This window comes from Echiichthys vipera (assembly GCF_963691815.1).
Source record: "Echiichthys vipera genome assembly, chromosome: 3".
Classification (NCBI taxonomy): Eukaryota; Metazoa; Chordata; class Actinopteri; order Perciformes; family Trachinidae; genus Echiichthys; species Echiichthys vipera.
The window spans coordinates 7,621,151-7,638,519 of record NC_139828.1 but is presented as its reverse complement, the minus strand read 5'-3'; the positions used below and the strand labels follow the sequence as shown (position 1 = coordinate 7,638,519).

At 42.5% G+C, this 17,369-nt stretch overlaps 2 protein-coding genes and 1 long non-coding RNA gene across 3 annotated transcripts; 2 read left to right on the top strand and 1 right to left on the bottom strand.

The window, feature by feature from the left end:
- Positions 1-2,584: 2,584 nt before the first annotated feature.
- On the top strand, positions 2,585-7,511 carry LOC310945204. Its single transcript, XR_014593148.1, has 3 exons — positions 2,585-2,718; positions 2,821-2,924; positions 7,417-7,511. It is a non-coding gene; the product is annotated as an uncharacterized lncRNA (long non-coding RNA).
- On the bottom strand, positions 2,931-13,933 carry vamp4 (vesicle-associated membrane protein 4). Its single transcript, XM_083911230.1, has 8 exons — positions 13,536-13,933; positions 10,247-10,348; positions 8,769-8,815; positions 8,532-8,582; positions 7,401-7,501; positions 5,519-5,598; positions 4,431-4,482; positions 2,931-4,341 (listed from the first exon to the last, which is right to left on the bottom strand). Exons 2-8 carry the CDS (start codon positions 10,310-10,312, stop codon positions 4,316-4,318), a joined length of 423 nt encoding a protein of 140 aa, XP_083767356.1. The 5' UTR covers positions 10,313-10,348; positions 13,536-13,933; the 3' UTR covers positions 2,931-4,315.
- rangrf (RAN guanine nucleotide release factor) lies at positions 8,352-16,845 on the top strand. The gene is made up of 4 exons (XM_083911229.1): positions 8,352-8,421; positions 13,658-13,782; positions 15,912-16,030; positions 16,184-16,845. Exon 4 carries the CDS (start codon positions 16,186-16,188, stop codon positions 16,753-16,755), a length of 570 nt encoding a protein of 189 aa, XP_083767355.1. The 5' UTR covers positions 8,352-8,421; positions 13,658-13,782; positions 15,912-16,030; positions 16,184-16,185; the 3' UTR covers positions 16,756-16,845.
- Positions 16,846-17,369: the final 524 nt, after the last annotated feature.

Here is a 17,369-nt window from a genome sequence, read left to right as displayed (position 1 = left end):
CTGACCCCGACATCTACGGGGTCCCTTCGGCTGAGTTTATTGTGGACACTGTGTGCATTCATGCCACAGACTCCACTCGCTTTTTATATTTAATACAACATGAGTGAGCTGCCGGGGACCATCCCTCCCCAAGTCCACTTCCTGTCACTTGCTGTCGGAGTGGATGTGTCTGACTCTTGTTTCTCCTCTCTCGTCTCTTGGCTTTTAACACAATATCACAGCCCCTCTGAACCGCTGCCTGCGAGGCTCACGTCTGCAGCCATGTGATACGGAGGATGATCTCTTGTTTATTTTCAGAGAGGCAGGATGAAAGATTTGGAAGTGAGACGCTTGTTCAGAGGCGCACGCAACGAGGCAGGTGTGCAGACGATTTCAACAATCCTGTTCTTTTGTTTGGGTTCCAAAAATCTGTCCTGGCTCCCCTCCTACATTTCTTTCCCTGATGTCTTCTTTCTTCTGTGAATGTGCAGACTGCTTGTACATTCATCTCTGCTGACCTGTGGGGGCCGCCCTGAACCCTAAAACACCACCTGACCCAGAATCTTCCCTGCAGGGGGGAATGAGACCCAAGGGTTCAGAGGGCCAAGGGTGCATGCATGCTCTTAGAAACACACACTTCATCTTGTAGGTTGATGCCAGCCTCGCCTGCCTCTGTCAGTGCTTGTTTACAGACAGCTGGTTGTACCTGAGACAGTTGCCTTGATTGATGAGGCAGGTCTATGATTGGACGGACAGATAGATGATTAAGGTGTGTATTTGACTTTGAGACACATCCTCTTACAGGAAATATCTTACCAATGAGAAAGTGAAATGAGGGTGGGAGGTGAGACACATGAAACAATGGAGTATTTAAGTCATCAAAGGAGAAAAAGATGAGACTAAAACCATGTGTAAACAGAAATGGAGACAAAAGCGTAGAGACAGAATGAAGTTCCTGGGAAAGTAGGAGGAGTGAGTAAGAAGTAAACCAAAATAGAAGAGGATGAGTGTTTAAACACATGAACAATGTTGTATTCACTAGAATCCCACGTGAGATCAAGTGTTAAATGGAAATGTATTCTCCACTTCCTCTTCTGACACATTCACCTCTCCCCGATCTCAACACTGGACAGAGCGTGTGATGGATTAATGCTGGTTGGCGCACTGTCCACTCTTTTCTGCAGTGAGTCAGATTCACTGGTAAATGACTCAAATAACCGCTGCTATGTCCGGAATCTGAAGTCATCCAGTGTGAGCCCCTAACGGAGGACCAAAACATCCTCTGCTGCCAGTGTGGGTGTGTCTCTGCAGGCAGTGAGGATAAGAATGTCCTCTCATGCACAAATAAGCTATTGTACCGCAGAAATATGTTTTCCTTTGCATGCACCTGGACAAAGAGGTTGAATAACACCTCCATCCACCCACTTATCAGTTAAAGAGAATGACTTGTGTCCTGAGGCGAAGGTTAATTACTCTTTTCAAAATCCCATTTGTCTCCAAGGGGATTGCAAGACTCTAGTTTGAAGAAAGTTGCAGTTAATTCCATATAAAGGGTGTGTAGCACCTGAAAACAGTTATGCCAACGTTAGCGTGTAAATGAAGGATATCTAAGGTTATGTAATTACTGGATCATGTAAGTACTGTAGTGAGTGATAGTGTCAAAGGCAAACTGAGGACAACGCAGGGCCTGGGCTGGGGTGGAGCCTGAGGCATGACATCATCAGCATTGATTTGGGAGAATTATGTTGTTGATATATACAGTAAACAACAAAGGACCAAAGATAGACCCCTGTGGCACCCCAGACAGAGGGCTTGGTGGAGTATAACACCAGTCTGAGTTCTCTCTGTAAGAGTGGAACCTGTAGCTTGTAGAGTAGGATTATATGATGAGTGGTGTTAAATGCTTTAGAGAGAGGTCACTGAAGAGGGCAGTACTAAATAGTTTTGTGGTATGTCTGCTGGATATGCAACTGTTTGCTAAACGTTTGCCATCTGAGGCATAATTTACACTGGAGACATAATTGAATTGAATAACAGTGTGAAGTTATGGATTAAACAGTACAGAACGTAAGGCAACTTTTTCTTTCTTTTTTTATTATTTTTCTCAGATTTTGTATCAGAGTCCCCAAATGTTTGTAGAAATGCAGGGAATGGGATTCAAATTGCACATTTTCTTTCTGGTGGAGGATCCGTTTTATGAGGTCCCCCACTTCTCAAACCATAGGTACCCTCAGCTGTGTCTGTGAGACCTGATAAGAGCTGCAGCATTTTCAGCCACCTGTCCAACCACGAGCAAGACTCAGGGATGATTGTATGCACCGCAGCCCGCTCTCCTCTTCATCTTTATTGCTGAAACAAGGCCATCGCCTCCTGCTGTGCGCACCAGCAACTAGTGTCAGCTGGAAAACTATCGTCCATTGATCTCATGAAGTATAGAAGACCCTTGTGGGCCAATTAAATTCCTACGCTCTCAGAAGGGTTGACCAGTGCTGGCTGAGCAAAGGGCAGAGCTGTCAAGTGTGTTTGTGTCTGCTGTGCAGAGAGGAAGAGAGCGGGAGGGTCTGTCAGAACAATAACGCTGCAACTTTCCAACTTTAGTGCCATCTTGAGAATCCACACTGCCACTAACAAAAAGTTGGGTAATGAGAGGAAATAAAGGAAAGCTTAGGACAAGGACATCCAAAGTGGTCAAGAGAAGAGGGATGGCATGAGGATTACTTTTTCCTTCTTCACCTCCAGGTATCATCATCTTTCTTTCCTTCCACCAACATATTCAAACTTTTCTCTGTCTACCCTTGCTCTCTGCACCCTCACTCTTCTTTTCTGATTGCCTCCTCTCAGGACGACGGCCAGCCACTTCAAACCAGATGAAACCAGACCGGTGCCCTTTAAAATCACTTTATTTCAGAGCAAAATGGATCAGTATATCACAGTCTTCCAATGCAGTGAGTATTATACATCCTTACATAATCAATATTTACAGCTAAAATAAATTACATTCAAAATAATAAAAATGACAATGTAGAGTTTCAATGTATTATACAGTTCATTAATCCAGACACAATGACACCTAAGTTTGTTTCACAGCTCAACGTTTTAACTTGCATCACTTTAAAAACTACCCCTGCTCAAAAGTAATAAGTAACAATAAACAGGGACAAACTGTCCCTAGAGTGGTGACGGGAAGCGTCACACTGAGCGCTTAGCAGACACTTAAAAATAGTGTGGGAGAAAAAAAAAAAGAAAGACAGAAGCAGTGTTAAAACCAAAAAGAACCATCTGCAGAGTGACAGACAGTTTAATGTCGCCTGCAGGAAAGTAGGACAGCCGTGACCAAACCGGCCCAGAGCTCGGCACAACCAGGGAGGAGGTTGAGAGGTTTAGAGCGTAGAGGAGACATTCATGACCTGGATGTTTTGGTTTGACGTGGTCCTGCTGTACAGTGGGGCGAGCAATCGAGAGGCAGACGGAAACCGAAAGAGGTGATTTATGGACTAGAATCACGTTAGAAAGAAGGATCTAAAGAGATTCCCTCACTTCTTTTCCAATCACGTGTACTGATGAGGGACCATACCTGATAAGTGTCAGAAAGCCTTATTTAATGAGTAAAAGAAGCCACCTTTGACTACACACATGAACCTCAGATGTTCCCTCGCCTTGCGTTCGACAGTGAAATGTGCTTGTGTTCACAAAATGTTCCCTATAAACGCCATCGTCCTCAGGAGCTGAGGAGACGGCACACAAGGAATCATGGGTAGACATCTGAGGTTCATTCGCTAAATGTTAAACCCCCTTTATATGAGGCTGCTGCAGCAGATTCAGACCAGCTAAAAACTAAGAGAGACAGTCGGCGTGGTTTCCCTGCCTGTGCAGTATCTACCTATATGATGTAATATGCAGGACCTGGAGTTTCCCTGTTGTCAAAGCAAAGACAGGGCCCTACACGTGATATGTATCATAGCATGGAGCACTCCTTCACAGTGACCAGAGGGCGGAGAGTCAGCGTTTTTCTCCCAAACTGCGTTAAAATCTCTCCGCAAGTCACCTGCGTCCCTTTTCTGAAGCGGAGTTTCAACCCAGGGATCAAACCGAGCCTTAGTACTGATCTCACAGCAGATTTATGTGGAAATAAGATGATGATAAGATCTGTACTAAGGGAACGTTGAGGCCAGATCCTCAAGGGTACACAGGCTGACACTGAGGAGGGGTGTGGGAGGCTGGCTGGCGCCCCCTAGCTGAAGTGGAGGACTGTGTGCAAAGGAGAGAGAGAGAGATAGAGAGAGAGATAGAGAGAGAGAGAGAGGAAGAGGAGGGTTCTCTCCCATCCTCTTCCTTACTAGCGATATCGCAGGATCACTGGAACTGATAGAGAGAGAGACGAGAGAAAGAATATTTAAAAGCAAGTTCTTCACATTATGTACATTTTTAATTGTGTTCGGTCCAATACTCACTGATGATAATGAGCAGGAGAGCAACAACTACCAAGGCAATAATGATCTTCATCTGTGGAAGAAACAACAGACATTAAACAGGTTCCTCATAATACTGGATACCTCCCACTTCAGCTTCAAGGGAACACGTAATGTTCATTGTCAGGTTCATACTTTAATGTTCAAAAAACACATTATTTTTCTCATCCTGTCCGTCTGAAACGCTCCATTTTAGTGCCTGTCTCTTTAAGACCACTTCTCAAAAAAGCCCAGTCTGCTCTGATTGGTCAGCATATCCGGGTCTTTGATCTGTGCTTTCAGCGTCTCTGGACAGTCATTGCAGCCGGGTTATGACTGTAGCGGCACTGTAGCTGCACTTTCTACCTTTATATAGTAAAGTTGTGACATCACAATGGTACAGAGGTCCTGACGGTTCGTTTAAAGACTCTCTAAAACATTTTAAAAACCTGATTATAATTGGGTTAAGGGAATACTACGGTTTCTCAAACACCATGTAAACACCGTACCCCAGGTAAAATCAGAGTTCTCATGCCCTGGTTAACAGACCTAGATAACTCCTTTAGTGGAGTTCTCTTGCATGTAAGGCTTTACCCGGATTATTATCTACGCATGTGCCTTGGTTAGACCCCCCACTCCACAGCGGCTTTTTACCTGGAAATTGAATAAACCAGGAAGCAACGGTGCCGAAAATTTAAAAAAAACAACAAGAATAGAGGGTTCATTTTAAACGGGAGGACTTCACCAAGTATACCCGTTTCTATTGTAATTCTGTCCAAAAGTCGGCCGTTTTCCCCAACTTTTGATTTTGACAAAGGTGAACGAGAAAATAAAGCCGTAATCCGACCAGCTGTATGTTGGCGGAGCGCCACCTACTGTACCGGAGAAAACGTTACTCCGTCATTTTCCCATTCAAATCTGGTTACTGATGTGCATGTAAACACTCTGACAGTTTCTGAATACGGGCTGGGTATGTCTTTATGGATTCAGCATTTTTACAATATGGGACCTTTCAATGCAAACAAATTAAGATACATAGTGAAGGTGTCACACGCTTGAACAGACAGACATAAAACAGACAGACAGCCCACCTTCATATCTCTCCACCACATCCTCCTGTGCAGCTGTTTGGCTCGGCTACTGAAGGCAGACGCGTTGTCAGATAGGCTCTCTGGGACATGACGTGACCGCAGCACAGACGAGGACACGTGCAGGGGAAAATAAAACATCTGTTAATCACCATGTAAACAATAACCTGGCTATTGTTTTGACTTCTATGTTGGAGAAGGTGACTCAAACGTGCCTGGTTGTTGTTGTGTATTTGGAGTGACAATGTATTAGCGTTATGTAAGCCGTAGCTCAGCATCTTGTCTAATTCATACACAGCAGAGCAAAAACAACGCCCACACTGCTCTCTGTTTCTTGGATACTGTCGTTAACTTGACACATGTTAACAGGATAGTTACAGCTCCCTAGCGTGCAGAGCTGTGTTTGTCCGAGCCCCTGTCCCTCTTTAGATTCTTTGTGTCCGTCATGTGTCTGCTGTTTTCACGTCCATGTGCCTGTTAACGACCCGTCGCTTCTACAAAGAGAAGCGCTCAGCACAGTCTTCTGAGAAGATGCTTGTATATGTTTAGGAATTTAACATGTTACCTGCACATGGATCGGAGAGAACACTGCACGTGTCAATCACAGGATATTAAATTACTCACATAAAGACTTTTATTAAGAACAGCGCATACTTGACACGCAATCGGCCACACACAGACCCACAAATACAGCAAAACTCACATAGGACACATGCGAACACGCACAAATGTGTTGCAGATGTGCGTCACTGTCTCGGTTGGTCGGTCGCCACGACAGAGGAGCAGTTATGTAATGTGTGGATGTCATGATGAGGCTTTTAGACTGGGAGGAGACACTTCAGCCTCATCTTATTATCTATGGAGGAGGAGAAGAAGGAGACCTGTGCGTGTCTTGTTGAAAGCTGAGCGAGCTAAACACATTCACACACCTGCTTGATATAGACTGAGTGAAAGAAGAGCGGGGCTGTGTGCATGAGAGTGAGAGACCTGTGAAGAGCTTTTGGACACACACCTGGTAAAATACTAAATCTGGACAGATCATCAACGTGTTTAAAACGACTGAGCGTATTAACATGCGAGCACCCACGACTACTGACAAAGCTCATGTTTTGTTGACATATATTACATTTTTCTGCAATGTTTAATGTAGAGCTGCAACAATAAGTCGATTAATTGTTTTTTTGCAGAACATCTAAATGGTGATTGTTCATTGCATTTTTAATAAAACTGAAGTTGAGAGCATAAACCCAAACCTCCAATGCTTGATTCAACAAATATTTTTCATTTAAAAAGGGATGTGCATTGCAGAGATTTTCCCAATAATATGTCCAAAACAAGCTTACATATGCGAGGACAACAACCCTTGTGCCATTGTTGTCCTCTCGCCGAAGCCATGTGCAGACCATCTGTGGGCTACTTGTGGAAACTAACCATTAAAACGAATGAGACTGATGAAACATGCCCCCTTGTTTGTGTCAACCTCTTTTTACTTTGTCAATGGAAACAAACACATATTTTGCACATGTGGACACACAAAAACACAAACAAACAACAAAACGTCCTCACGGACGGATTATGAGACAAAGGGCCCCTGGTCACATGTAAGAGGCCCGATTTTAGTGGTTTTGTATGTCTTTGTAATTGTTTTCCACATTTTGCATCTATTTTAAGACATCTTACATTTCTGTCATTGTTTTGTTTCTATTTATCCATCTATGTGGTCGTTTTGTGTCTATTTTCAGTCATTTAGCGTCTCTTTGTGATCATTTTTTGTTTTTTTTTAGCAACATTTTTGAGCCAGGGCCCCCAGTCCTTATGGGCCCCTGGTCCTGTGCCCTGTAGGCCCGTTCAGTGATCCATCCATGACTGTGCTATAGTGACTCACCCGATTTGTCCTGCAGGTCGTCGAGCCGCTCGCCCCTCTCTATCACCTTGGAGATGTTCTCCTGCATCACATCGATCACCTCGTCAACTTGCGACTGCACCCTGAGGACACACGTTGGTGAGAGACAAGGAATCATAAATAACAGACATGTATCACAACGGATAAAAGGTACAAGCATTGATCTTTTCTTTTGTGGTACCACCCCAGCACAGAGCACCTGTTTTTCCAACAATATCCTCTTCTTTATGTCTAGCTTTGTCCAGTTGGCAGGCAATAAAAAGCCTGTCAGATGGTTTTTACCCTCACGGTGACCTGACTGCACCTGTTCAGTATTCTTGCTTTATTTGCAGTGCTCATACTTGAGCATGGCATGACTAGTCCAGATTACCCTTCAGTCTTGTTTCTAAGTAATTCTTAGCAACAGCTCTTGGAGAGATGCAGGGTCAGTGAGAGGGAGGACATTATGAGAGGCTCATAACGTTGATACAAGAAAAAAAATGTGTTTTCTCTGACTGATCACATTTTCCAGACCCATTACACTGATTGTCTCAGACAAGGAGCTGCAGGAAATTATCAGTCTTGGACCTCAGCTTGATTGCACAGTGAAGTAATATTAAACATGCAAAATCACAGCCAGGGCTAATTACACCATCAGGAACTGGAGGACATAAACAAACACGGTCTGCCACAAACACACATAAACACACTGTGAGGACCTGACCTCAGGGGTTCAGACGGATACAAAGGTGAAGAGAGTGGGCGATGTTCAAACACTCCTGGAGTCTGTAATGATGACATCTACTTTCAGGTGACAAACCGCCAAGTACGAACAGAGCGTGGAGAAACATCTCTGGGTGCCGGGCTGTCTCAGCAGTGACCTCGCCTGTTCTCTGGCCGTCTCTGACTGGAGGTTAATGTGGAAAAAGACTGCAGAGGGACTGGGGCGTCTTGGGGAAGGTTACACAATAACCTGCACATGGCAGCCTCTCTTACACAATCCGCTACAAACCGGCAGTTTCTGGTAAACAAGCCGAGCCCCAGTTGCATAACACCAACACCAAAACTCAAGTGCTGGCCGTGCTACTCTTGACTTTTGGCTTTAGGCTAGCTGCGAAATGTGTTCATACTTACTGCTTGAATTTATCATTCTGGGGTCCAAATCTGGGTCCCGTGGGTCCCCTCCTGAAAACACAGGTATTAATGAAGCCAACGTTACCAACATAATGACTGTAACAACTTAAGTAGAGTACTCTGCTTTAACAATCGAGGTTAGTATCATTGCTCTCCTCCTGTAGGTGTTTTGCACTTTAAATATATTAGTATCTTCATAATAAGCTCAGTGCCTGAAGAGAATCTTTACAAACTTACAGAAAGAAGTCTTCCTCCTCATCAGAGTCCTCCTCCAGTAGGTTTCTCTGTTGAACAGGAAAAGGTCAGAGGTCACATAGTAAATGATCATGATTTGAATGATTTCAGATCTGGTTCAGGAACACGCCCCAAACAGAGTACATTCCCAGCACTCGCGCCCGGTGTTGCTGATACAGAGATATGAAGATAACTGCTGCACTGATCAATAGATGCTTTTTCTACAGAAGGCAGATACACCCGGGCCCAAATACACTGCATTTATAGTGCACTTTCATTATGCTGACCTCCTAAAAAATGAAAGACTGTTGTTGCTCTGCTGCTCTGCTGCTCTCTTTGCCAAACCTCAATAAAAAAATTCTTCCGCTTCACCACTCAACATCTAATCCTGACCAGGACAATTGCTCAGTTTGCCGGGAAGTCAAAAAAGGACCTGAACAGATTCCGATGAAAGAATAATGAGAGGATTTCTGGGATCTCAAGGTAGATCATGTAAAAACAACAACACCGCCACGATCACAACCACTGATGGCTCTAATACGGGAAGAAAGTGCCCCAAGTAAAATGCTATTCATAGAGAATTAGTGAGTGGAGCTGCATTAAATTCTCAAAGGGGCTTGGACCAGAGAGTAAAAGCCTGTTTCTCATTTGAAGGATTATATTCCCTGCCACTACTTTACTACAGGTTTTCTAAGGAAAGCCCTTGCATCTATACAATACGTTGTTCCACGGGTTAGTCCAAGAACTGAGAGAAGGAACGTCCACTGATGTCCTGTAATGATGACAGCTGCGAGCGAATGCCGTGCCAATATAGACATTTGATTTTCTTGTAAATACACTGGCATCTGCAAAAGCAGCTGAGGGAATGGTAGCCATATGATGGTAAAGAAGGACTAACACTCTCCTTCTGTACTGTCTTTCTTTCTTCTCACTGTTTGGAAGAGCTGGTAGTTATTATCGGAGGGCAGGAGGTAGAACACTAAAGGGGGAAAGCATTGAAAGTGGAAAGGGAGCGTTTTCTTATGCAAGTCTCCCCCTTAAGCTCTGCTTTGATCCCAGCTCAACACAATAGCAAACAGGATTACACAGAGAAACAGAGGACTGAGTAAAGGAAGGTGGAAGGTGGAGGTGGGTGGGTGGATGGGTGGGGGGATGATCATTTTGATGAGAACCAGACATTCGCCTTCAGGAGTTTCTTCACGTCACCTCCTTCAAAGGGCTGCTCTCTTTTGTGCATACACTCACTTTCCCTTCAGTTTCTTTCTTACTAATATTAAATGAATTAACATGTGTGAGCAAAAATATGCATCTTCTTCCAATATGTGTGTTTGCTTATAATGTACATTTCAAATCAAACCTAATCTAACCATATGTCAATCTAAATCTTCTGTGCTCAGTTGACTTCCTCCACCCCGGGCTTCTTGATGATAGTGATAAGCCAAAAACCCCAAACTCCACCACTCCCTCCGTCTGTGTCTCACCCTCTCGCTGCGAATGGATCCCGTGACCTCGTCGTCATTCAGGTGTCGTTTAAACTTGGGGGGCATGTTGTCTTCAGGCTGCTCCTCCCGATCTGGCTCCCTCTGTAGGACAGAAGGAGAAGAAGATCATGACTTAGACAGTCTTCGACACACCTGCACCCAGACACAACCGTCCTGCTGCTACCTGCTAAATGAGAGGATTCTAATATTCAGTAGTCAGGAGAGGGTGATTTGACTTGCGGGGCGTAACCACAGGAAGGTTCTGTCTGGGAGCAGATCATGATCACAAAGTGTATGAACAGAACCTGAAGACGCTTTCACACCAGCCCTATTTAGTTCGGTTGAATTGACGTTGAGTGCGCTCTCTCATTTGCTACCGTTCGTTTGTGCAGGTGAGACTAACTGCAGAAAGCACTGAGCATTTTTGGACCAGCGCAGTTCCTGTAGGCAGCTGCGTTATTTACTTAATGATTAAGTACCTCCTCTGTCACCATAACAACAACACCAACAACAACAACAACACGCCAGCATGAGTCACCGCAGACAAACCTGGAATAGTAATGTAATAACAGAGGACCGACGCCAAAATCAACCCCGCGGTTGTCTCTCCATTGTGACATCACTTGCGGTGGGTGCATTGTTTGCTGTCACTCTGTTTACATTCTCAGCGTTCTGACCAATCAGAGAGCAGTTCAGGATCTACGTTACTGCGCCCGCCCCAGACACACCTGACCACTAAGTGAAGTGCCTTTTCTTTCTTTTTTGTCCAAAACCTTTATCGGGCCGAAGTGCTGCTACATTTTGGTTCACATCGACTGATTCGGACCAGATCAAATAAGCGAAACAGCGAAACATATCTATATAATGAATATATATATTCATTTTCGCGCCTGGTGCACACCACACTATCAGGTGTGAAAGCGCCCTTAATATAAACTCCCTTTGTAAGGATTGCATTGATGACACTGGGCATGGTCGACCAATCTGAGGAGGTCCCAACACACAGCTTGACTCCTGCCAGCTAATATTGACCTCTGGAACATGTTAAGGAAGTGGTTCTTCTCCTCTAATATTCCTTGTCAGTAAAAAAATAAATAATACATTAATATGTCCTTTCTCTTAAGTCCTAATACTAATCTGGTGTGAGCAGGCATGGACTCTCCGTAGCTATGAAAGGAAATGTCATCATCACTGTGTGCGCCTTTGGGTATTTCATCTCAACCATGTCAGATGTGGAAAACCTGCTGTTCTTCCAATTATACCCCCTGTTCCAGGCACCATATGTAACAGTGGCTCAATAAAATGCCTCTGTGACACTGAACTAAACAACATGTGATCCTCAAGCCCTTCTTTAACCATCAGGGGGGTGAAGCACAGCAATCGCACACATACACACAGCACCTCTCTCCAACCAACAGCACAACTTATACCATTGAATCCAGTTCAGTCCCGACACTGTTGCTTTCTCAGCAGCGTCCTTTTTCTGGCACTGTGACTGGAAAAAGGCCTTTCAGTAGCCAGGAGAGGAGAAGAACTTTCCAGTAAACAGAGGTGAAGAGAAGCAGGGGACAGGGCTCGCTCTGAAGCAGCAACAGCGAGAAGAGACACACAAAGAGAAAGAGAAAGAGGTGAAGCCGACTCGAACATGGTAGGGTTGCAGAAGAAAGACTTTTTTTCCCAAGAGAGGACTTTAAAAAGGTACAATCTATATATATAAAGAATTGGATTCATATCAAAGTTGTGATTTAGTAGACTGTGATTTCAGATCAATGGATTTGGATGTTACAACACATCTTTAAGTCACATGACAAATGTTATACTTGCATTTGGTAGATTTCATATTCACAAAGCAAAATTCTCCAAATCCTTCCCTAACATTGGCGTTCTCATAATTCAACGTGTACATAGATTCATCGTTCATTGTAATGAACAGAAAAGATGAGCGCACATTGACATATTTTGATGAATTATTTTCTGTGGCCCGTTTGACCTATTGTTGTCATTGCTTATTTATGTTGAAATGTGTTATTACATATATTTATAAATACTTAAAGGTTGAATATGGAGAATGAGCAGAACACCGCCATCTTGTGTCTCAAGATCGTAGTCGGAACAACAAAAAAAAGTTCTACAAATATAGCTGTTACCGTTAGTCGTTACAGCTAAGTAAACAGGAAAGTTAGCTTACCGATCACAGAGAAGCGTAGCCATTTGGTCGTGCATTTTAAAGCCGTTGGACTATTTTATCTCAGTCCATGGAGTGAATGCTTGGCCTATATTGACTCTGGTTTTTGCCCGTCTCTGTCACTCAGCTAGTGGGACAAATAACGCCGCCTTCTCTGAGGCTTTCACCCAGTGCCACCTTACAGTAGCTGCGCCGTACAACAGACAACTCTAGCAACCCACTATGCCAGCTGCTATTGGCTGTTAAAATGTAAACAGAACGTGACAGAAAGTCATTGCCAAAATATCAATTCAGACTATATATATTTTTTTATTAAAAAAGCAATACTTTCATTCTGAACCCCTCAAAACAGCGCGTGGGTGTATTATTTAAAAATATATGTAGCTTTTAATGAGGTTTCTACATATACAACCTTTAATATATATTTAATGTATATCGTTTAGTCATTTTTATATGTTGTATTAGCACTCTGGTCTTATTTGTATGAATATCTGTTTTTGCAGATTATCTACTTGTTCTTAATCTAAAAATAAAGATTTCTAAATTTTAATTATTAATCACAGTCTCATCTTATCTTATGTTCAAGTGCAACTATTTTTAGCAGTTTTATAACAAATGTGATGACTTTAAGGTCTGAAAGAGCCAGAACTGATCTCAGGAGCACAACTGGTATCAGCTACTTTATTTCTTATATTTTTATTTGTTTATGTATTTACCATTATGTATTGTCACTAGAGCTTATGTTTATAATGTTTAGTGTAAATTCAATATTCCTACGAGAAGTTGTAAAAGTTGTAAGCTACTAAATTGTCCTAAACAAAGAAAAAAAGAGAAATAAACAATAAAAAATGATTATATTCAGTTGCTATCAGCGAGCTAATCCCAACTTTAGCTGATTCAGAGGTTATTTTTTTAGCATTCTTTAAATACGACAGAATATATTTGTCTATTACACTTTAACTATTACATTACAACACAATAATTAAAGAGAAAGGGGACCAATGTGCTAACACAGCTAGCTCACAGCTAACTCAGCCTGACACACTAAGCTAACCGGCTAAGCTAAGCTAAGCTAAGCTAAAGATGCTAACGTGGTTTAACTACCTGCTGTTTCCCACAAGATCCGCAGATCGATGCTGACCAACACCAGCAGAGACTCGGGTGTTAATCCAGGGTTTTTCCAGAGGGTTCAGGGTGGTTTTATAGTTTTGTCTCTGTCATTTCAGATGCGATGACACGGGAGGATTATCATGACAGACGCTGGAAGATCCGCTCTTCTCCTCTGCGTCTGAGTCAGCTGACCAGGAAGTGAACACAAACATCTGGAGCAGAGCAGCTGCACATGAAGCAGGTTTCTTACAAAGTCATGCACAAATCTTATCCTGATAATCATTATATGCAATAATAATAATATAAAGACATTAATATTAACTGCTGTTTCAGAAACAGTTGTTCATTTGTTCTGGATTTGCTCTAAAAAGAGACTATGGGCACATGTATTATTGACTCTTTCACTATAGATTTGATTTTACTTTTGTTTTTAATTTTTGTTTTTTGTTTTTTTTATAGTCACCCTAAGGAATAAGGAACATCTTACCTTAAAAAAAAATCTGCTTTGATATATTGTAAAATTTAATATTCATAGAAGTACATTTTTAACCCCATGTTTTTATGTTTTTCAAAAATAAACAGAACTTTACTTTAAACTAATCACCAAAGCAGCAAATGGAAATGCTGTTGAAACCATAGTTTATGTAATATGTAAAACCTTGTATAATGAACATCACCCCTGGCACGTGTTCTCTGTATTCTCCTTTTATACTCTTCCCCGTAAACTATTTGTTATCTATGTAAACTTCTTTTAAATAAAGCTGTTCTGCAGATGTTGGACAGCGTGAGGACATTTAATAACTAACGAAGATGGACTTTTTAACTACCTCAAACTTCTCTGAAAATCTCATGTGAAATATTTTGCTTTTATATTTTGCTCAAAGTCCTTATTAAAATAAGAAAATACTGTTAATAATGTATTTAATTCACACAGGAGGATACAAAAATAGGCTTTACTATGTGATTATTTCATATAGAATGTTTATTGAATTACCAGAAAACCTTTTGTATCATAAAATATATATTGTTATCAAGATATGAAATGACTATTATTGGGATAGAAGATTTTGACCATATTGTCCAGCCCTAATATATTAAAACACCACTGACAGGAGCCATTCTTCTGTTTAAGTACTTTTACTTTTGATACTTTAAGCACATGTAGCCTTATACTTTTGTAATTATACTTGAGTAAAATTTGAACTACATGGTCTTGACAAGCTGTCACTCAAGGAGCCGCGCCCTTAATTATTCATAAACTTTTACCAATTAAATAAAAACTAACCTGGTACAAAATAATTCACCCCTGGCACATGTTCTCTGTATTCTCCTTTTATACTGTTCCCTGTAAACTATCTCTATCTATGTCAAATAAAGCTGTTCTGCAGATGTTGGACAGCGTGAGGACATTTAAGAACTAACGAAGATGGACTTTTTAATGATTAACAATCCCAAATATTCAGCAGATGAAACCTACATGATTAATTTGATCATTATCTTAACAAAAACAAATCCATTAAATGATTTGCCTTAACAAACTACCCTCCTGATATTTTTAAAGATTCAGATTCAGTTTCTAAACCCTAGTATCTATACTTCTACTTGAGTAATGCATTTGAATATGTTTGACACCTCTGGCAATAAATAGTACAATTAGTTTTACTGTTTCACTTTAATCTGTACTAAAATATTTTAATAGGGGTGGCAGTAGCTCAGTCCATAGGTGACTTGGTTGGGAACCGTAGGGTCGCTGGTTCAAGGAGCGTGGACTGGTGGCTGGAGAGGTGCCAGTTCATCTCCTGGGCACTGCCGAGGTGCTGTTGAGCAAGGAACCGAACCCCCAACTGCTCGGGGCGCTGGTCACTGGCAGCCCCCTCGCTCTTACATCTCTCCTTTGATTGCATGTATATAGGTCCTGTGTGTGTGTGTGTGTGTGTGTGTGTGTGCTATATATTAACAGAGTGAAAAAAAAACAGTCGCTGTGGTGGAGATTTGGTTGATACTTCTACTTTTACAGAAGTGTTTTTTAACCCTACCTACTTGAATAATGCATTTGAATGTGTTTGACACCTCTGGCAATAAATAGTACAATTAGTTTTACTTTCACTTTAATCCATGGGTGTCAAACTGATCCAGTAAAGGGCCGCTGTGGCTGCAGGTTTTCATTCCAACCAATCAAAAACACACCTGGTCCAACAAGTCAACTGTGTGAAGGCAGTTCAGGTGATTGAGTAAGTGGAGTCAGGTGTGTTCTTGCTTGGTTGGGCTGAAAACCTGCAGCCATAGCGACCCTTTACTGGATCAGTTTGACACCCATGCTTTAATCTTTACTAAAATATTTGAATAATAATTTCCCCACTGCCTGTTTAGGGTGTATTTCCGCCTCACCTGTAGGGGGCAGCAGTGCGCATGTCAGGCGTCTAACGGGACTACAATTTAACGAGCAGAAGAAGAAGAACTTTAACCGGAAGAGAGTTCTGTCTTAGTTGGTAAGATATCTGTTTATCCCGCTTAATTTACAGATATGTTATTTTGTTCTCCTGTATGAAGGTTATTTTTAAGCAGACTGTGTTTCTATGGTTACGTGTAGTTGATTCAGTTTGATATATTTGTGTTTGTGTTGTTCTCGGTCTCGTCCACAGAGATGCAGACCGCGGCAGAGCCTCATCCTCTGTTCGGAGGAGCTCTGTCCGCCGTCTTTCCTCTCAGCGCCAAAGACACCAGCGAACTGAGGGAGATCCCGGACAACCAGGAGGTGTTTGCCCACGAACACACCGACCAGAGCCTGATCGTGGAGCTGGTGGAGTACCAGGGTCAGGTGGCAGACCCAGACGCCGCCAGGTATCACTTTGAAGACATCGCAGGCAGCAACAAAGCTTTAGAGCCCTGTGCTTTTGAAGTGTCCACCGTTGTGTCTCTGTCCAAATCCGAGCTGTCCCTGCGTGACTGCAGCTCGGCCTGGATGCTGACAGGGACACAGTGTGTGTCCAAATTCAACGAAGAAGCGAGGAACACAGTGAGCCTTCACCTGGGTCTGTTCCGTCTGCCACAGTTCTCCACAGATGTGCTGATAACCTTCAATGACCCGCAGAGGATCAGCCCCGAGAGCAGCAGTGCAGCTTCAGCAGAGACACACACACAGCCGTGGACAATGCACGACTTCCAGCGCTTGTTGCAGACTCTGACTCTGCATGACCCAGGGCTGTTTGGGTAAAAAAACTGCACTTTCATGCTTTGGGTCCCAACCTGGAGGTTCCTGTTCTGCCTTAGATATCTGCTTCCTTTTGACATTTAGAAATGAACTGAAAACCAAACATCTCATGATCTTAAGATAGCTTTGTCATAATAAATGTGTTGGGTAAAGAAATCCGGGACCATTTTATTATTTTTGCATCACTAGTAAAAGATGTTGCTGTGGGGCTCTACGGAAACTCTCAGGTCGGATCATTTTGATCACATTAAAGGTTGAACGTAGAGAATCTTTATTAAAGCCCCTGAACACCCACACAGGTGTTTTCAGTTAACCCCGTTGATTACTCCTCTTCTCAGGACTTTGTGGGTGTGTCTAATGTGATTGATTGACATCTTCCTGGGTCTCCTGTTAGCTTTGTTTCACCTGTTAAGACAGGACAAAGGACACATGTATTATTCTTTGTGGCAGACGGATATTTATGACCTCATAAATCCTCATCAAAGCCCCCCCCCCCCACCTCCAACCCAAGCAGAGGTCCAATCAGCCAGAAGAACTGAAAACACCTGTGTGGGGGATCAGGAGCTAGCTGGTTAAAAGCTATATTTAAAAACAATAATAATAATAATAATACACCT